This window comes from Colobus angolensis, unplaced genomic scaffold (assembly GCF_000951035.1).
Source record: "Colobus angolensis palliatus isolate OR3802 unplaced genomic scaffold, Cang.pa_1.0 Scaffold39, whole genome shotgun sequence".
Taxonomy (NCBI): Eukaryota; Metazoa; Chordata; class Mammalia; order Primates; family Cercopithecidae; genus Colobus; species Colobus angolensis.
Window position 1 is genome coordinate 844,943 of NW_012117265.1, and position 21,650 is coordinate 866,592.

Here is a 21,650-nt window from a genome sequence, read left to right on the forward strand (position 1 = left end):
TTGCCTCCATCTGTTTGACACATGCTGTTACCTAAGGCTGTGGTCATGCAGTTTACTCACACGTTGCAGTGCTCATAGGACTTGACTTTTTTTTGAGACAGAGTTTTGCTCTTGTTGCCCAGGCTGGAGTGCAATGGTGCGATCTTGGCTCACCACAACCTCCATCTCCCAGATTCAAGCGATTCTCCTGCCTCAGCGTCCCAAGTAGCTGGGATTACAGGCATGCGCCACCATGCCCGGCTAATTTTGTATTTTTAGTAAAGACAGGGTTTCTCCATGTTGGTGAGGCTGGTCTTGAACTCCTGACCTCAGGTGATCTGCCTGCCTCGGCCTCCCAAAGTGCTGGGATTAGAGGTGTGAGCCACCATGCCTGGCCAGGACTTGACTTTTAAGTTAATTTTTTGATGTTGTTGACAATGTTGTTTTTGTCTCTACACTCTAACAGTTCATGAGTTTTTTAACATGTGGGGGAAACATTGCTGGGTTATGGATTACAGACAAACTTCAGTTTATTAGGACATCATAATAGCATGTGTGGATTAACCGTCTGACCAGACCGGATGCTGTGGCTCACGCTTGTTATCTCAGCACTTTGGGAGGCCTTGGTGGGTGGATCACCTGAGGTCAGGAGTTCCAGATTAGCCTGGCCAACGTGGTAAAACCTCATTTCTATTAGAAGCACAAAATATTATCCGGATGTGGTGGCGGGTGCCTGTAATCCCAGCTACTGGGAAGGCTGAGGCAGGAGAATTGCTTGGACCCCGGAGGCGGAGCTTGCAGTGAGCTGAGATCACGCCATTCCACTCCAGCCTGAGCAACAAGAATGAAAATCTGTCTAAAAAAAAAAAAGTTTTCTGACTATGTATGCATGTCTGTTTATACTTTTTTTGTTTTTTTTTTTTTCGGGCTTAATTCACTTTCTTTTTCTTTTTCTTTTTTGAGATGAAGTCTCGCTCTGTTGCCCGGGCTGGAGTGCAGTGGCCGGATCTCAGCTCACTGCAAGCTCCGCCTCCCAGGTTTAGGCCATTCTCCTGCCTCAGCCTCCCGAGTAGCTGGGGCTACAGGCGCCCGCCACCTCACCCGGCTAGTTTTTTGTATTTTTTAGTAGAGACGGGGTTTCACCGTGTTAGCCAGGTGGTCTCGATCTCCTGACATCGTGATCCGCCCGTCTCGGTCTCCCAAAGTGCTGGGATTACAGGCTTGAGCCACTGAGCCCGGCCCACTTTATTTTTCTTGTATAAAAACCCTATGTTGTAGCCACAGCTGGAGCCTGGGTCCTCTGCACAGGGACTCTGGTGTGGGTCTTAATGAGGTGATCAGTGAATTCCTGATAGGGAGACTTGGCGAATACAGTCTCCTTTCAGAGGTCGGGAGTCAGGTAGCTATAGGTCTTAGAGATGGCATCAAAGGTGGCCTTGGCAAAGTTGCCCAGGGTGGCAGTGCAGCCCCAGGCTGAGGTGTAGCAGTCACCGATACCAGCCATCATGAGCAGCTTCTTGGGCACAGGCGCCGAGACGATGCCAGTGCCCCTGGGTGCAGGAATGAGGCTCACCAGCACAGAGCCACAGTGGTCTGTCACCTTGCAAGGGACAGTGTGGGGCTTGCCGATCTTGTTCCCCCAGTAGCCTTTGTGCATGGGGACAATGGAGAGCTTGGCCAGGATGATGGCCCCGCGGATGGCAGTGGCCGCCTCCTTGGAGCACTTAACTCCGAGACCGACATGGCCATTGTAGTCCCCGATGGCAACAAACACCTTGAACCTGGTGCGCTGGCTGGCATGGTCTGCTTCTGCACTGGTGTAATCAAAACCTCATCCTTGAGAGAGGCCCTCAGGAAAAAGTCAATGATCTCAGATTCCTTGATGGGCCGGGAGAAGAGATACATCTCCTCCAGGGACTAGATCTTCATGTCCTTGACCAGGCGGCCCAGCTTGGTAACGGGCATCCACTCCTTATCCTTGGCCTTGCCTCTGCGAGCTCTGCGGCCTCGGCCCCGGATGCCCCTGCCGAAATCTCCGCGGAAGCCACCGCGGTTCCCCATCCCAGGGCCCCTAGGGCCTCTGGGCCCCCGCGCTGCACCTGCATCATCAGCCATCTGTTTTTTTCTCAGAGTAGAACCTTTTAATATTTATCTTTATGTTATCTGCATGTGATTATGTATCATCTCCATATGATTATATATTGTATTTTTACTGGATTAGCATTCATGCTGAATGGTGTGGACTTTCATCTGTGAAAGAATTCTCAGTCATTTAATTCATTTGCATAGTAAATGCAAATGTTTGCTTTGTTTCTGTCTTTTTGTTTTGGGCATACTTTATACACAAATCCTTTTTTACATGGAGGAGTTGGTAATACTTCCTTTCAGATGGTGGTTTATTTTTTACATTTATTTTATTTAGATGAATTCTTCCTAAATATTTTATTTTTTTAGATAATGTCCAGCTCTGTCACCCAGGCTGGATTGCAGTGGCACAATCAGCTCACTGCAGCCTCAAACTCCTGGGCTCCCAAGTAGCTGGGACCATAGGCATGTGCCACCACACTTGGCTAATTTTTTAATTTTGTGTAGAGAGAGGGTCTGCCATGTTGCCTGGCTGGTCTCAAATTCCTGGCCTTGAGATCCTCTTGCCTTGGCCTCCCACAGTACTGGGATTATAGATGTGAGTCACTATTCCTGCCTCTTCTTAATGTAATTAGACTTCAATTTGCCAGACTTCTCCTTTGGAAGCTACTTTATTTTCTTATATAAGACGACTCTTAATAAATAAGAAAAACATTTTTCTGGCCAGGCATGGTGGCTCACGGCTGTAATCCCAGCATTTTGGGAGCCTGAGGAGGGTGGATCACGAGGTCAGGAGATCGAGACCATCCTGGCTAACACGGTGAAACCCTGTCTCTACTAAAAAATACAAAAAAATTAGCTGGGCGTGGTGGCGGGTGCCTGTAGTCCCAGCTACTCGGGAGGCTGAGGCAGGAGAATGGCATGAACCTGGGAGGTGGAGCTTGCTGAGAGCCTAGATCACGCCAGTGCACTCAAGCCTGGGTGACAGTGTGAGACTCTGTCTCAAAAAAAAGAAAAAGAAAAAAAAATTTCTGTAATTTCCAAAAGTGTGCTGCTTTTGTCTTTCATAGGTGTTTTATGTTCTTCTAATTTAATCTTTAGGTCTGTCTCTTGAAACTGGCTATAAAGTTTATCTCTGCTCTGGTGTACCTCCAGGGATTTGGTTGTGGATGGTTACATTGTGCCTTTCATGGGATACATTTGTTTACCAAAAATAAGGACATTGAGGCAGATATAATTTGATAAAGTTTATTATAAACCAAATTTGAGGATCAACTTGAGAAGACACACCAGCAAATTTGGATGTGTTCCAAAATCGATTACAAGTTGGATGCCTGTATGAGAAAGTTTAGGAGAAGCTGGGGGACTACTCATACCAGAATTGTCCTTTTCCTTGAAGGGTACAATATAGACGTTATGGTCATTGCCTATAGATGACAGCTGACAGGCTAAAATGTTCTAAGTGGAAGACAATCAGCAAAACATGATTCAGAAATAAATCAGTGTCTTTTTTGATGTTAATAGATCACATTAATCATATTAACAGTTTGGAGAACTCACAATAAGATTTGAGGGACTCATGATAAGATCCTTTACTCACAGTCAGGATGTAAGCCATTTAATTAGAAGACTTCTCGCCAGGCGCAGTGTCTCATGCCTGTAATCCCAGCACTTTGGGAGGCCGAGGTGGGCGGATCACCTGAGGTCAGAAGTTCGAGACCAGCCTGACCAATATGGTGAAACCCCGTCTCTACTAAAAAATAGAAAAATTAGCCGGGCATGGTGGCAGACGCCTGTAATCCCAGCTGCTCCGGAGGCTGAGGCAGGGGAATAATTTGAACCTGGGAGGCGGAGGTAGCAGTGAGCCGAGATCGTGCTCTTGCACTCCAGCCTGGGTGACAGAGCAAGACTTCGTCTCAAAAAAAAAAAAAAAAGAAGACAACTTCTCCAAGTGGGTTGATTTGGAAACCTGCCAAATGTGACCTGTAGATTATCACTTCTTTATCTTGGCAGAGGGCTTAGTGCTTGTATATGAGACCAGTGACCTCATTCCTGTAGACTTCAAAGCCTAATGTGTGGTAGAGAAAGAGTCTACCTCTCTTAGTCACTTAGGACTGCTATACCAGATTGCCATAAACTACATGCCTTAGACAACAAATATTCATTTCTCAAAGGTGTCGAGGCTGGAAGTCCAATATCAAGCAGATGAGGCCTCTGGAAAGGGCCTGCTACCTGGTTTGAAGATGGCAGTCTAACCCTTATGTCCTTATATGGTGGAGATATGTCTGTAATATCTGTCTAGTTTTGGTATTAGGGCAATGTTGGCCTTATAAAATGGAATAGAAAGTGTTTCCTCTGCTTCTCTTTTCTGGAAGAGATTGTAGAGAATTGGTATCATTTTTTCCATAAATGCTTGCCAGAATTCAGCAGTGAAATCATTCTGACCTGTTTGCTTGTTTTTTTTCTGGGACATTTATTATTTATTAATATCTTCAATAGATACAGGCCTATTCATATTACTTAGGTCTCTTTTTGTGAGTTTTGGTAGTGTCTTTCAAGGTCCATTCCATGTAATTTTATCAAATATGTGGGTACTTAGTTGTTCCTAATAGTCCTTTGTGTTCCTTTTACTGTCTGTGGGATTAGTAGTGATGGCTCCTTTTTTTTCTGAGTTAACTTGGTTATGGGCTTATGAATTTTAATGATGTTTCCAAAGAACCATCTGTTGGTTTGTTGAGATTTTCTACTGATTTCTTCATTGCTATTTCATTATATCTCTTCCCATTGTTACTTTCATCTGTTTGATTTACATTAATCTTGTCATTTTTCTCTAGTTTCCTAAAATGGAAGGTTAGGGTATTGATTTTAAACTTTTACTTTCTAGGAAATGCACTCAATTCTTTAAATTTCCCTCAAAGCACTGCCTTTACTCCATTCCAAAGATTTTGCTAAGATATATTCTTTTTCATCAACATTGCAATATTTACAGTTTGCTTGACAATTCTCTTTGAAGTTTGTGTAGTTGAGAAGTTTGTGGCTTCAATCTCCACTTTGTTGAGGTTTTTCAACTATGCTTCTGTTACTAATTTTTACATTAATTCTAATATGATTTGATCACATACTTTAAAAAAATTTGTTCAAGTGTGTTTTATGGCTGATAATATTGTTCATCTTGGTGAATATTTCACCAAGGCTTGAGAAGAATATGTATGCTGTTGTTGAACGAGTGATTCTATAAATATGTTTCAATTAAATCCGGTTGATTGATAGTGCTGTTGAGTTCAGCTGTATCATTAGTGATTTTCTGCAGAACTGATCTGTCAATTATTGATAGAGGTGAGTTGTTTTCCCCCAACTATAATCCTAGGTTTGTGTATTTTGCCTTGTGGTTTTATACGTTTTTGCATTATGTATTTTGATGCTCTGTTTTATGGGCATAGATGTTAAGGATTATTATGTCGTATAGGATTGACTTCTTTATCATTATGAAATCTCTCTATCCCATGTAGTTTTAAAAAATCTAAAACCTGATTTGTCTGAATGTAATATAGCTCTTCCAAATTTCTCTTGATCAAGGCTAGAATGGCATGTATTTCTTCATACCTGTATATGTAATGTATCTGTTTCTTTCTGTTTAAAATGCTTTTTAAAAATACAGTTTTGGGCCTTGTTTTTTATTTCACTCTGCCATTCTCTCCTTTTTACTGGTGAATATAGATAATACACATTTAAGTGGCAGTTGACATAACTGGATTCAGTAAACATATATATTACTGTTTTCTATTTGTTGTTCTCCATTTTTTTTTAACTTCTCTTTTTCTACCCTTTTTCCTTTTAGCTGAGCATTCTATGTGATTTCATTTTCTGTATTATTTATCTATATAGTCTACTTTTTCTTAGATTCTATTAGTGAATTCCCCAGAGTTTGTGGGAGTTTTTTTTTTTTTTCCCACTGGTTGCTCACATCTGATATTTTCATTTAAGTTGTATCTTGCAGTTTCAGAAATTCTATATGGCTCAATTTTTAATATATTTTGGTATTATTTTATCCCTACATCAATTTTCTGGTTTTCTCTTAGTTCTTTATCATTGTCTTTACCAAGTTGAGTATATTTAAGACAGTTGCTTTACAGTTTTTATTCAGTAAATCCAATGTTTGAGGTTTCTCAGAGATGATTTATCTCAAATTGTTTCTATTAATAAGCCGTATTTTCATGTTTCTCTGTTTTATTTATTTCTTTTTTTTTTTTGTATTGAAAAGGAGACATTGAATGTTACAATTGGGTAACTCTGGAAATCAGATTTTTTCCCCTTAATTGTTTGGCATTCTTGCTTGAAGGCTGAAATTACTCATTTCTTTTTCTTTTTTAAAATGGAGACAGAGTCTCACTATGTTGCCCAGGCTGGTCTGAAACTCCTGGCCTCAAGTGATCCTCCTGCCTCAGCCTCCCAAAGTTCTGGGATTACAGGCTTGAGCCACTGCACCTGGCCTATTCATTTGTGTAGTAACATTTTCAAATAATGTTTGCACAGAGTGTATTTCCTACTGGGTATAGACACTGAAGTCTCTATTCTTTTGCTTCTATTCATCCAGTGTTCTGACAGAGATTTCCTGAATGTTAGAAGCTAAAAGTAAAAAAGATGAAACAAATGAAAACCTGACCTCTTCCAGTCTTCATGGATAGCTCTCTGCTGGGGTATTCTTTGAGCACTTAGCCAGAGCATTTACTACTTTAGCCTTCTGTTTCTGTTTAACTAAATCTGGATGTTAGCCAGAGCTGAAAAAGAAGATCCCCAGCCATCTTTTATGAAAATATGCCTGCATGGGGCTTTCTCCATTACCCAGTATATCTGGATGCTTTTGAATATGTTTATTTGTAAAGAAAAATTATACTCTAGCCTTTTTTCCTAGGACTTAGATGGTCTAATACATGTTTTTTTTTTTTCCTTGAGACAGTGTCACTCTTTCACTCAGACTGGAGCACAGTGGCACAATCTTGGCTCACTGCAGCCTCAACCTCCCAAGCTCAAGCAATCCTCCTACTTTAGCCTCCTGAGTAGCTGGGACTACAGGCTTGTGCCACCATACCCAGCTAATTTTGTTTATTTTTTGCAGAGATGAGGTCTCCCTATGTTGCCCAGGCTAGTCTTAAACTCCCTGCATTTAAGCAATCCTACCGCCTTGGTGCTAAGAGCAGCTCGGTCACGGAGACCCTAACCCAGCAGCACTAGAGGAATTAAAGACACACACACACACAAAGACAGAATGTGGAGTGGGAAATCAGGGGGCTGACAGCCTTCAGAGCTGAGAGCCACGAATTGAGTTTTTACCCACATATTTATTGACAATAAGCCAGTGATAAGCATTGCTTCTATAGATTATAGATTAACTAAAAGCCTTCCTTACAGGAAACAAAGGGATGGGCTCTGACTAGTTATCTGCAACAGGAACATGTCCTTAAGGCACACATTGCTTATGCTATTGTTTGTGGTTCAGGAATGCCTTAAGCGATTTTCTGCCCTGGGTGGGCCAGATGTTCCTTGCCCTTATTCCAGTAAACCAACAACCTTCAGTGTTGGCGTCATAACCATCATGAGCATGTCACAGTGCTGCAGAGACTTTTGTTTATGGCCAGTTTTGGGGGCCTGTTTATGGCCGATTTGGGGGCCTGTTCCCAACATTTCCCCCTTTTTGTTTTTGCAAGATGATAAAAGCAAAGGCAGCTTTATCACGGTGAGCTACTTCTCGTAGGAGTCAGGATCTGCATCTGCAAACTATACACAAACAACATAAATTAAAAACACAATCATCATTGAAATCACAGAGACTCCAAGTGTTTCTATCCATTTTAATGGGTTAATAGCTGCTAATCTGTCTGCAGCTACTTCAAGCACTCCAGTTCCTGGCACTAAGGTCAGGTGTGCCTGGGATGCTTTAAGTAGTTGTTTTTTAATTTTGCAATATCCAAAGACAAGTTTATAAAGTGTCTTTCTAGATGCTTTTTTATTATTTCCCAAATTTTGGTCTTATTAAAAGCCGTTAATAGTTTCCACAAATCCTTATGTTTAGCTCCTATAGCGGGCCATATTATTTGAGGTTGAGGTGCCACTATACCACCATGTTTCCAGATAATAGGAACTCTTGCCATATTTCTTACCATTTCTACCATCTGACCATTTTGTTCAGACCAGCTGAACATAGTGTGACTGTGGCATGCAGACTGAGAGGTGCAATTCAAGGTAAACATCCCCTTAGGGGACCAATCAATAATGATTCCATAGGAATTGTTGCGCAGCACCTTTGCCTGTTTTGCAATGCAATCTTCCCAAACAAATACGTTTATTATTTCTGGCCAGGTTCAATTCTGTTTACAAATAGGTTTTTGAGGGTGGTGTGCATCAATTATAGGAGCAGATTTATTATGGTAAATACTGAGACCAGAAATCATGTGTAACTGTGTCATAGAGTGATTACATCCAGGCATTATTGCCATCCAATGTTGATAAATATGCCCAATAAGTATAATTGTTCTGTCAGCCCTTGCTCAAGGAATACTCATGGCACTGGTGATCACTGCTATTGTAGCTATCATTAAATTACTCATTGTGACTGGTTGTCCCGCTTTTCTCAGGTGTTTTTTGCCGTCTGTGGACAGCTTCTTGATCTGTCCCCAGGTAAGTGGCTGTGTTTGATGGATGTTGCTCATGACAGTTGGGGTTCTCCTCAGCGTTCAATCTTGACATGGCTGCAACTGGGAGGGGGTCCTTGGGTTCCTCCCATAATCTCTTCTTCAGCATCTGGCTCATGATAAGGTTTCAAGTGTCTTGATGGTATCCAAATCGGCTGTTGATTCAGTCCTGGAGAAACACAAGCATAACCTCTACCCCAAGTTATTATTTTACCTATTTCCCCACTTTTTGTTACCAGATCTCTCCAACAAGCCAGTTGTTCTGCTTCTGTCTTTGCCGCTGGTTTCTGTAGATGCTGTTCAGCTGCTGATAGCATCTGGCCTTTAGGCAGGCTAAAAAAATTTAAAGTCAATAATGCTCGATTCAATTGCATATGGGGTGTCCTATAGTCCCTGTTTCCCCCTTTTTGCTTTTGTAACTGCTTCAGGGAGAGATTCATTCTTTCCACTATGGCTCGTCCTTGAGAATTATTTGGGATGCCAGTAATGTGTTTAATATTCCGTATGGAGAAAAATGTAGCTACAGCTTGGTTAGTATAGCCTGGGGTATTATCTGTTTTAATAGAAGCTGGAATGCCCATCACTGAAAAACATGGCAAAAGGTGGCATTTAACACAGGCAGAAGACTTCCCTGATTGGCATGTAGCCCAGACAAAGTGAGAAAAGGTATCTACACATACATGCACATGAGTTAGTCTCCCAAACGAGGGAACATGTGTGACGTCCATTTGCCAAAGAGAATTAGGTTTCAATCCTCAAGGATTAACTCTTCCTGTAAAAGATGAGGAATGCACCACTTGGCAAGCTAGGCATCGCTGGATAATAGCTTTAGCTTCTTTCCAGGTAATGCTGTATCCATGTTTGAGACCAAAGGCATTAACATGGGTTAAATTGTGAAAGTGTCTAGCATTAGATATTGCAGTAGCAACTAGGCAATCAGCCATTTGTTTCCCTTCAGTTAAAGGCCTGGAAGAGGTGTATGAGCCCTAATATGAGTAATGTAAAAAGGATACATTCTACTCCGAACTGCTGTTTGCAGTTGGCTAAATAAAGTCATCAGTTGTTCATCTGTATAAAATCGTAACTGAGCATTTTCAACTAACTGTATAGAATGAACCACATATGAAAAATCAGAAATCACATTAATAGGCATATTAAAAGCAGTCAATACCTAAATTACAGCTACAAGCTTGGCTTTTTGAGCTGAAGTATACAGCATCTGAAAACTACCTTTCGAGCCAGAATAAGAAGCTTTACCATCATTAGACCCATCTGTAAAAACATTCTCAGCATCGTCAGTTGGTTTAAATTTAGTTATTTTGTGGAGAATTCAATTAGTTAATTTTAAAAACAGAAACAGTTTTGTTTTAGGAAAATGATTATCGAGAATATCCACAAAGTCAGCTAAATGGGTTTGCCAAATGAGACTATTTACAAAAGCTTGCTGTATTTGTGCCTTCGTGAGAGGGACAATAATTTTTCCAGGATCATATCCATGTAATTTAACAATCTGAGTTCTCCCATTTCCTGTCATAGTAGCGATTTGATCCAAATAAGAAGTCAGATTCCGTGAATTAGTATGTGGAAGGAAAAGCCACTCTACAAGATCTTGCTCTTGAACAATAACACCAGTAGGTGAACGCTAAGTTGAAAAACTTAGCAAATCTAGAGTCTTCTCTGGATCTATTCTGTTTATTTGAATCTTATGCACTTGCTTCTCAATTAGCTGTAACTCTGCCTCAGCCTCCTTTGTTAATTGTCAAGGGCTAGTGAGACTAGGATATCTCCTCTTAGGATAGAAAATAGATTACTCATGGCATAAGTAGGAACGCCTAGAGCAGGTCATGTCCAATTAAGGTCCCCTAGTAATTTTTGAAAGTCATTTAATGTTTTCAATTGATCCCTATGTATGGTTACTTTCTGTGGCACTATTGTAGTGTCATTTACTAAGGTCCCCAAGTAGGAGTAAGGAGGAGTAGTATGAATTTGTCAGGAGCTATAATTAAACCAGCATAGAGAAATTGAATTTTGCAAGTGATCATAACATTGGAGTAATATTTCTCAAGTGGGGACAGCAAAAACTATATCATCCATATAATGAATAATGTAACACTGAAATTTTTTTACGAGTAGGTTTAATTGCTCACCCTGCATACTTCTGGCAAATTGTTGGACTGTTTAACATGCCTGTGGCAACACTTTCCAATTAAAATGCTTAGCAGGCTGCAGGTTGTTTACTGCAGGAATTGTAAATGCAAACTGTTCACAGTCTTGCTCAGCTAAGGAGATAGTAAAGAAACAGTCTTTTAAATCTATGACTATTAAAGTCCAATTTTTTGGAATCATAGCAAGAGAAGGCAGTCCTGGCTGCAATGTCCCCATAGGTTGTATAACTGAATTAATGGCTCTTAAGTCAGTTAACATTCTCCGTTTACCTGATTTTTTTCTTGATTACGAAAACTGGAGAATTCCAAGGGGACAATGTTGGAGCTATGTGTCCTTTTTCTAACTGTTCAGTAACTAGGTCCTCTAAAGCCTCTGGTTTCTCTTTACTTAGCGGCCATTGTTCTATCCAAATTGGCTTATCTGTTATCCATTTTAAAGGTATAGGTTCTGGAGGCTTAACAATGGCCGCCATCAAAAATGATATCCTAAACCTTGGCGGGAACTTTGTCTTTCCCTTGAAGCAGTTCCTTCAAACCTTGCAAATTTTTTCCTAGTCCCATACCAGGGACATACCCCATTTCATGCATCACATGTTGACTTTGAGGGCTGTATAGCTGCTCTGGAGTTAGAACTTGTGCTCCCCATTGTTGTAATAAATCTCTTCCCCATAAATTTATAGGTACAGAAGTTATAATTGGTTGAGTAGTCCCAGGTGGTCCATAGGGCCCTTCACAATGCAAAATATAACTACTTTGATATACTTCAGGGGCTTACCAACTCCAACTATGTTAAATTGAGTGGGTTGAATTGGCCACGTGGACGGCCAGTGGTATAGAGAAATGACTGAGATGTCCACTCCTGTATCTACCAAACCTTTAAATATCTTTCCCTGAATAGTTGTTTCACAGGTAGGACATTTGTCAGTAATTTGATTCACCCAATAAGCTGCTTTGCCTTGTTGATTTGTGCTTCCAAATCCTCCTGTTCATTTGGTTTCACTTTTCCCCATTTCCACATATGGCACAATCAGCAGCTGTGCTATATGCTTTCCTGGCTCTGCTTTCCAGGGAATAGAAGTAGATATAACAATTTGAATTTCTGCATTGTAATTTGAATCAATGACTCCTGTATGTATTTGCACTCCTTTTAAATTTAAACTAGACCTACCTAGAAGCAATCCTATCATCCCTGCTGGCAAGGGTCCACAGACCCCTGTTGGAACTTTCTGCGGGAGTTCTCCAGGAAGAAGGCTCACAGCTTTTGTGCAGCATAAACCTACTGCGGCACTGCTGGCTGTGGGAGGGGACAGACATTTACAGGGGTGAGGGAATGGCCTGAGCCAGCAATGCCCTAGTTTGGAACAGGGCCCTGGATGGGCCCCTCATGAAGTTTCCTGAAATCAGGTTCCCATCTTTATCAAACTTAAGAGTGACACTGATTAGCCCAGTGTTTTCCTTTTTTGCATTTTGGACATATTCCAGGCTCAGCAGTTTTCTTTTATCTCTCAACTGGCGGCCTGACTCACTGATTTTTTTCTACGTCCTTTTTTAGTATGATCATTCTTCCCATAGTTAAAACAAGCTCCAGGAAATGGAGTATTTCCTTTACCCACTTTCGGTCCTTCTGTGGCTTGTGCCAACAAAGTAGCTTTAACAGGGAACTACCAAACCTCTAAATCACCCTTTCGTCTGGCTTGCTGAATTCCTGACTGAATAGAACTGAGAGTGGTCACTCAAGGCACTGAATGAACAGTCACTGGGGCAACTACTTTTTGCCCAGTATCCTCAAAAAAAAGAAAGATCTGGAGGGTCAGGCCACTGTTTTTCTTCAAAATAATGAGGGAGTGCAGAAGGGTAGGAATGAACCTCTTCCTCCTTTGCCACTTTAGCTTTAGCTGGCAAACAAACTTGCTCTGTCGCCTCTTCTGTTACTTCATTATACTCTCATTCCTCCTCATCATCAGTGTGGAAAGGTTCCAAGGTGGAACAAACCAGAGCTCACACTTGTCCCATTGTTACCCTGATGCTTCCGAGCTTCCCTTCTTACTCACCATGGGGATTGCTTAAGAGTACTCGGGTGTCCTCCAGCTTAGTACCACGGTCTCCAACCATCACTTTGGTGACTCTTCAACCTGGGTTCAAGCCCCACATATGGGTACCACTTGCCGAGACCAGCTTGGTCGTGGAGACCCTAACCCAGCGGCACTAGAGGAATTAAAGACACACACACAGAAATATACAGTGTGGAAGGGGAAATCAGGGGCCTGGCAGCCTTCAGAGCTGAGAGCCACGAACAGAGTTTTACCCACATATTTACTGACAATAAGCCAGTGATAAGCATTGTTTCTATAGATTATAGATTAACTAACAGCCTTCCTTACGGGAGACAAAGGGATGGGCTCGGGAAACAAAGGGATGGGCTCTGGCTAGTTATCTGCAGCAGGAACATGTCCTTAAGGCACACATCGCTCATGCTATTGTTTGTGGTTCAGGAACACCTTAAGTGGTTTTCTGCCCTGGGTGGGCCAGGTGTTCCTTGCCCTCATTCTGGTAAACCAACAGCCTTCAGCATGGGCATCATAGCCATCATGAGTATGTCACAGTACTGCAGAGATTTTGTTTATGGCCAGTTTTGGGGGCCTGTTTATGTCCAGATTTGGGGGCCTGTTCCCAACACTTTGGCCTCCAAAAGTGCTGGGATTACAGGTGAGAGCCATCACATCTGGCCTTCTAATGTATGTCTTAGTGTGTCCCAGGTGGTTGTACGGTTTTTGTGTATTTTGCAACATTTTAAAGTAGTTCCTGCCCAGTTTGACTCTGATTGGATTCCATTGTAGATGAAATAGAAAAGAGAGTCTTGTTTCAGACCTTTGGATAGTCCCCAGACTGAATCAAAAATACAAAGGCAATAATTTGGAAGTAAAATATGATCTGTACTCTCTGTGGTAATTAGAGTTCTACCATGGGAACTCTGACCGCTGTCTTGAAGACTGGCAATGAGGTGGGCAGAGATGGGGCCAAAGAAAAAAAACAATACAAGGCTTTCCTATCATTTTTCACTTTCCTGTTTATATATCTTTTTCTCACTGTCAATAGGATGAGATGTGGAAAATTATAGTTTTAAATCCTCTGTTTTTGTTTAGCTGTCTACTTTCTTGACGAGAAGGGTTTTTTTTTAAAGTATTTTTAGACATTTATGACTTCTGTAAAAATGGTTTATGTAATGTTATTATTAAATGTCTGCTGTTGAGATTAATGGAATATAATCGATATTCATGAAAGCTGACACTGAATTCTGTCTAAGAACATTTGCAGCCTGTCCCCTTCTTTTCTTTCTCCTTTGACATTACCCAATAAAAAGTTTAAAATTTCTGTTTAGTTGGTAAAATATCTTTTACTAGTCTTTTGTTATACTTAACTACACTTGATCTACAGGGAACCAGTCACCAGCTTCCAAAATATTCTCTCCATGTAATCACATAGGATAGGCTAAATCCCCCAAGTAAGAAATTGAAAAAAAATGAAACAACAACAACAAAAAACATGAAATATCATTTACCAGAGTTGCTCATTAGGGACCCAGTGCCTAGAGTGTTTCTTTGTGTCTGTCTTAGTCTATAATACTGTTTTTTTTCGTTACTTATAACAGGATACCAGAACTGGGGTAATCTGTGAGAAATGATATTTATGTTTTGCAGTTCTGGAAGCTGGGAAGACCAAGTAAGGTCAAAGTGGGCATCTGGTGGGAACCTTCTTGCTGATAGGGACTCTGTAGAGTCCCTGGGTGGCACAGGGCATTACATGATGAGGGAACTGAGTGTCTAGCTGAAGTATCTTCCTCTTCTCATAAGTACACCAGAACCTCATCTGTGATAACCCATTTATTAATTAAGCCATTCATACGTGAGTGGATTAATCCATCCATGTGTTCCAAACCCTCAAAACCCACTTACCTCTTAAAGCACTACCTTTCAGTACTACCACATTGGAGATTCAGTTTCAGCATGCATTTTGGAGGGGAAAACATTCAAACCTAGCAGTGGCTGATTGGGTACGCTTCCTCTGCTGAGGATGTAATACAATTTCAAACTCTCAGAGGGAAGTTAGGAGTTAAGCAAATACCATAATTTTTACACAAATAGTTTAGCCACACTCCACCCCTGTTGTTAGTTATGCTCATGGAGCCCTCCCCTAAATACATTGTCTAGACCCCATGACAGGTTCAACATTGTGAACAAGCAGTTGTAAGGATATGCAGTCTCAGGACTCCTAATTGTAACTCTCTTTTGCACAGTAGGTTGTAGGACTTTGTCATGACAAGAACTACAGACCCACTGTAGAAACAGACATTAGGAGTAATCCAGGCAATAAGATTCATTTGCATAATTCACCAATAAGAGACATGTTCCTGTTCAACTGTTATTTTAGCAAGCACAATTCCAGCATCAGACAGTGAGTGCAGACACAGAATAAGAGTGGATTTACCAGCCGGGCGCGGTGGCTCAAGCCTGTAATCCCAGCACTTTGGGAGGCCGAGACGGGCGGATCACGAGGTCAGGAGATCGAGACCAGCCTGGCTAACATGGTGAAACCCCGTCTCTACTAAAAAAATACAAAAAACTAGCCGGGCGAGGTGGCGGGCGCCTGTAGTCCCAGCTACCCGGAAGGCTGAGGCAGGAGAATGGCATAAACCCGGGAGGCGGAGCTTGCAGTGAGCTGAGATCCGGCCACTGCACTCCAGCCTGGGCGACAGAGGCAGACTCCGTCTCAAAAAAAAAAAAAAAAAAAAAAAGAGTGGATTTACCATGTCATTGAATAAATGCTTGGAAACCACAGCATCATGGGAAGTTTATGAAGTGAGTATAGGTTCTCAGTACTGTGAGTTTCAACCTTCCTTTTCTGGACATATGGGATGTTTCAGGACTCAGTGGCCTTTGAGGATGTGGCTGTGAACTTCACCCATGAGGAGTGGGCTTTGCTGGGTCCATCACAGAAGAATCTCTACAGAGATGTGATGCGGGAAACCATTAGGAACCTGAACTGTGTAGGTATGGATGACATCATGTCTTCATTTAGTCAATTAGAAACGTTTGTTTTTTGTGGTCATCAGTGCTGTTCAGTGATTTGAAATACGGAAGAGGGATACAGTTCACCCTTGAACAACACAAGGTTAAGAAGTGCCAGGCCCCAACCAATTGTATGTCCTCATATAATCTTTTGTCTGCCACAGCTTAGCCTATTTTGACTGGCAGCCTTATCAGTCATACAATCAAGTGACGAGCACAGATATGTCATATGTATTGCATACTGTATTCTCAGAATAAAGTAAGTTAGAGGAAGTAAATTTTTTTTTCTTTTTTGTTTTTTGAGATGGAATCTTGCTCTGTCACCCAGACTGGAGTGCAGTGACACTATCTCGGCTCACTGCAAGCTCTGCCTCCCGGGTTCACGCCGTTCTCCTGCCTCAGCCTCCCCAGTAGCTGGGACTACAGGCGCCAGTCACCACGCCCAGCTAATTTTTTGTATCTTTAGTAGAGACGGGGTTTCACCATGTTAGCCAGGATGGTCTCGATCTCCTGACCTCGTGATCCGCCCCCCTTGGCCTCCCAAAGTGCTGGGATTACAGGTGTGAGCCACCATTCCTGGCCTAGAGAAAGTAATTGTTAATAAAAAAATCTCAAGGAAGAAAAACTATATTTACTCTGCATTAAGTTGAAGTGGATCCTCACGAAGGTTTTCATCCTCATCTTCACATTGAGTAGGCTAAGTAAGAAGAGGGTTTGGTCTTGCTGTCTCAGTGGTAGCAGAGACTGAAGAACATTTATATATAAATGGACTTGTGCAGTTCAAACCTGTGTTGTTCAGGAGTCAACTATAGTTCAATGAATGAATCATGCATGATTGCAGTGTACATAAAATCTTAACAATTTTTGTGTCATTTTGTAATAACGTATAGTGAATTTTCTGGATCTCTCTTTTAGGAATGAAATGGGAAAACCAGAACATTGATGATCAGTACCAAAATCTCAGGAGAAATGCAAGGTAATTTGTACTTATAAGAGACAGGTGATGTCCCTGTAATGTTTCTGAGAATGACAAGCACTTTTAAAAAGAAGCAAAGATTATGAACAAGCCCAGCTTAAATTTATTTATTCTTAGAAAAATTTGTCTATAAAAATGTATTATTAAATGTGACATAGCTATTTAGTGTTTGCAAAGTAGTTCCCATGGAAACATTATTAAGATTTCCCATAAGAAGCTGGGTGTGGTAACTCATGCCCGCAATCCCAGCACTTTGGGAGGCTGAGACAGGAGAATCACTTGAGCTTGGGAGTTGGAGGCTGCAGTGATCTGTGATGGCACTGGTGCACTCTAATGTAAGTGACAGAGCAAGACCCTGTCTTAAAAAAAAAAAGGCTGGGCACAGTGGCTTATGCCTGTAATCCCAGCACTTTGGGAGGCCGAGGCGGGTGGATCACAAGGTTAGGAGATCAAGACCAACCTGGCCAACATGGTGAAACCCCGTCTCTACTAAAAATACACAAAAATTACCTGGGTGTGGTGGCACACACCTGTAGTCCCAGCTACTTGGGAGGCTGAGGCAGGAGAATCACTTGAACCCGGGAGGCGGAGGTTGCAGCGAGCCAAGATAGTGCCAACTGCACTCCAGCCTGGTGACAGGGAGACTCTGTCTCAAAAAAAAAAGAATCCCCATGTGCATATCATCATCTTGAAAATAGCTGGGATTGAGTTATCTTGCACAACATTGAGTCCATTCACATTCAAGCAGGGCATGAAGCTTATAGCTTGCCTGATAACATTAAAAATGTAAATCTAATACCTGTTGATAAATATAAATTCAATAATAAACCTTTAGTAATGTACTTTTCATTTTTTACAGGTGTGATGTGGTAGAGAGATTTGGTAAAAGTAAAGATGGTAGTCAGTGTGGAGAAACCTTAAGCCAGATTCAAAATAGTACTGTAAACAAGAACACTCCTGCCAGAGTGGATGCATGCGAAAGCAGTGTGAATGGAGAAGTCATAATGGGTCATTCATCCCTGAATTGCTACATCAGAGTTGACACTGGACACAAACACCGTGAGTGTCATGAATATGCAGAGAAGCCATATACACATAAGCAGTGTGGGAAAGGCTTAAGTTATCGCCACTCCTTTCGAACACGTGAAAGGCCTCACACTGGAAAGAAACCCTATGATTGTAAGGAATGTGGAAAAACCTTTAGTTCTCCTGGAAACCTTCGAAGACATATGGTAGTACAAGGTGGAGATGGGCCTTATAAATGTGAATTATGTGGGAAAGCCTTTTTTTGGCCCAGTTTATTACGTATGCATGAAAGAACTCACACTGGAGAGAAACCGTATGAATGTAAGCACTGTTCTAAAGCCTTCCCTGTTTACAGTTCCTATCTAAGACATGAAAAAATACACACTGGAGAGAAACCGTATGAATGTAAGCAGTGTTCCAAAGCCTTCCCTGATTATAGCTCATATCTGAGACATGAAAGAACTCATACTGGAGAGAAACCTTACAAATGTGAACAATGTGGGAAAGCCTTCAGCGTTTCTGGTTCCCTTCGAGTACATGAAAGAATTCACACTGGAGAGAAACCCTATACGTGTAAACAGTGTGGGAAAGCGTTTTGTCATCTTGGAAGCTTTCAAAGACACATGATAATGCACAGTGGAGATGGACCTCATAAATGTAAGATATGTGGGAAAGGCTTTGATTTTCCTGGTTCAGCACGAATTCATGAAGGAACTCACACTCTAGAGAAACCCTATGAATGTAAGCAATGTGGGAAATTGTTATCTCATCGCTCAAGCTTTCGAAGACACATGATGGCACACACTGGAGATGGCCCTCATAAATGCATGGTATGTGGGAAAGCCTTTGATTCTCCCAGTGTATTTCAAAGACATGAAAGGACTCACACTGGAGAGAAACCCTATGAATGCAAGCAATGTGGGAAAGCCTTCCGTATTTCCAGTTCCCTTCGAAAACATGAAACTACACACACTGGAGAGCAACCCTATAAATGTAAATGTGGAAAAACTTCTAGTGATTTTTTTTCCTTTCAAAGTCATGAAACAACACACAGTGAAGAGGAGCCTTACGAATGTAAGGAATGTGGGAAAGCATTTAGTTCTTTTAAATACTTTTGTCACCATGAAAGGACTCACAGTGAAGAAAAATCTTATGAGTGTCAAACTTGTGGGAAAGCCTTCAGTCGTTTCAGTTACTTAAAAACTCATGAAAGGACTCACACAGCAGAGAAGCCATATGAATGTAAGCAATGCAGGAAAGCATTCTTTTGGCCCTCTTTCCTTCTAAGACATGAAAGGACTCACACTGGAGAAAGACCCTATGAATGTAAACACTGTGGTAAAACCTTCAGTCGTTCCAGTTTCTGTCGAGAACATGAAAGAACTCACACTGGAGAGAAGCCCTATGAATGTAAGGAATGTGGGAAAGCCTTCAGTTCTCTCAGTTCCTTTAACAGACATAAAAGGACTCACTGGAAGGATATTCTATAAGTGTACAGAATGTGGGAAAGCATTTATTAGCTTTATCACATTTTGATACTTGAAATAAATCCTATACATGTAAACATGGTAAAGCCTTAAGAAGTTTCCAGGCTGGGTGCAGTGGCTCACACCTGTAATCCCAGCACTTTGGGAGGCTGAGGCGGGCGGATCACGAGGCCAGGAGATTGAGACCAGCCTGTCTAACATGGTGAAACCCCATCTCTACTAAAAATATAAAAAGAATTAGCCAGGCATAGTGGCTCGCACCTGTAGTTCCTAGCTACTCAGGAGGCTGAGACAGGAGAATCCCTTGAACCCAGGAGGTGGAGGTTGCAGTGAGCTGAGATCGTGCTACTGCACTCCAGCTTGGGTGACAGATCGAAACTCCATCTCAAAAATAAAAAGTTTCTATTTCTTTCGAATAGAGTTGCTCCCTGATATATGCAAGAAGATTCGTTCCAGTACACCCTGAGTATACCTAAATCCACAGATGCCAGCTCTTTTATAAAATGGAATATTTGCATGTATCTACCCACATTCTTCTGTATACTCTATATCATGTCTAGATTAATTAAAATATCTCATGCATTGTAAAAGCTGTGTACATAGTTGTATTGTTTAGGGAATCATAAGAAAAAACTCTATATGTGTTCACTACAGACTCAACTATTGCAGGCTTATCCACATAGAATATATCACCTATAATGTTACAACTTCTTGTTTCAATACTCAGATTACTTTTGTTTAATGACCTGAAAGAATGTGTTAACACCAACCACAATTCTGGGTCTTCTCTCTTGATAACCCAAGTATTATGATGGTTATGACGATGATTGCTGTATGGTGCCTAATGTGATATGTACAGGTGACTAGATGTGTGGCATCATAGATAAACAGTGAGACTTCAGGCTAACTTGAATCTTGACAGGACATCAAGACTTTCATCTATGTTGGAAGACCCAGGTTCTGATTGAAGATGTTGACTCTTTGTAGGAGGCTAACTGATATTAACGTTGGGATCTGTTCTGAGGGCTGAAGATCTCTGTGTTGAAGGGTATGTCTTCATATTTGCAGATATTTAGTTAGAAACATTGTTTTAGGAAGCTAGTTTTTTTTCTTTGAATCCCTAAAAAATCCTTACAGTGTTCATTTGCATATTTTCCCTTATATGACACAGAAGCTTTTTTCAGTCAAAGGATTTTAGTTGAGGTTGATAATCTTTAACACTTGCACCTTGCAGAGGCTAGAGATGCCCCAAATCTGCTGCAAATTGTTCGTGTGTCCAAATCAATGGCACTGCTCCTCTTCTTAATCTTTTGCATCATCATCATCGTCATCATCATCACTTGTAGAGGATTTCAGTAAATCTTCAGTTTCCTTATTAGTAAGGGTTTCTCTGTCTTCTTTTGTGTTCCTCAATGTTGTTTTTATTCCTGTCAGAGATAGCCCTTTCCACCAACTTTCTTTGCAACACTTAAGATATTCCTGACTGCTGTTATCTGTCTTGGGGAAACCCCTGAAATCACTTACTCCCTCACTCTAATGGCTTCCAATATGCTTTGCGTGTCCTGGGCTTTAGGACGTTTACAGCCTCTGCAGTAAGCACAGTTTTATCTGCAATTGTGAAGCTCTTCCATAAATATACTGTGGTACAGTCAGGGTTAGAATCAAGGCAACATAAATTGTATAAATGAGGTGAGGCTGGGCGCACTGGCTCACACCCGTAATCCTAGCACTTTAGGAGGCTGAGGCAGACAGATCACTTGAGGTCAAAAGTTAGAGACCAGCCTGGTCAACATGGTGAAACCCCATGTCTACTAAAAATACAAAAATTAGCTGGACCTGGTGTCATGCACATGTAGTCCCAGCTACTTGGAAGACTGTGGCAGGAGAATCACTTGAACCCAGGAGGCAGAGGTTGCAGTGAGCCAAAACTGTATCACTGCACTGCAGTCTGGGTGACAGAGCGAGACTCAGTCTCAAAAAGAAAAAAAAAAAGTTGAAGTGGGTGTAAATTGCCTTAATCTGCTTGATGATGCCTTGATCAAGTGGCTTTGGCAGTGATACAGTGTTAGAAGGCAAGAACATCACTTACACTTTTTCTTCAGCATAACAGAAAAATTAAATTTTTGTTTCTGTGTTGAACATGAGCTTTGCTGGATATATGATTCTTGGTTAAGCTA

General features: G+C 41.4%; 1 protein-coding gene across 2 annotated transcripts in view; it reads left to right on the top strand.

Annotated features, from left to right (window-relative positions):
- ZNF44 (zinc finger protein 44) overlaps nt 1-20,063 on the top strand; it is a 28,736-nt gene extending 8,673 nt beyond the window's left edge. For both annotated transcript variants that reach the window (XM_011954750.1, XM_011954751.1), the window contains 3 exons: nt 15,840-15,966; nt 16,900-16,960; nt 17,820-20,063. In XM_011954750.1, the coding sequence (XP_011810140.1) occupies nt 15,840-15,966; nt 16,900-16,960; nt 17,820-19,476 (1,845 nt within the window). In that variant the 3' untranslated portion in view covers nt 19,477-20,063. The remainder of the gene's footprint in view (nt 1-15,839; nt 15,967-16,899; nt 16,961-17,819) is intronic.
- The last annotated feature ends 1,587 nt before the right edge of the window (nt 20,064-21,650 follow it).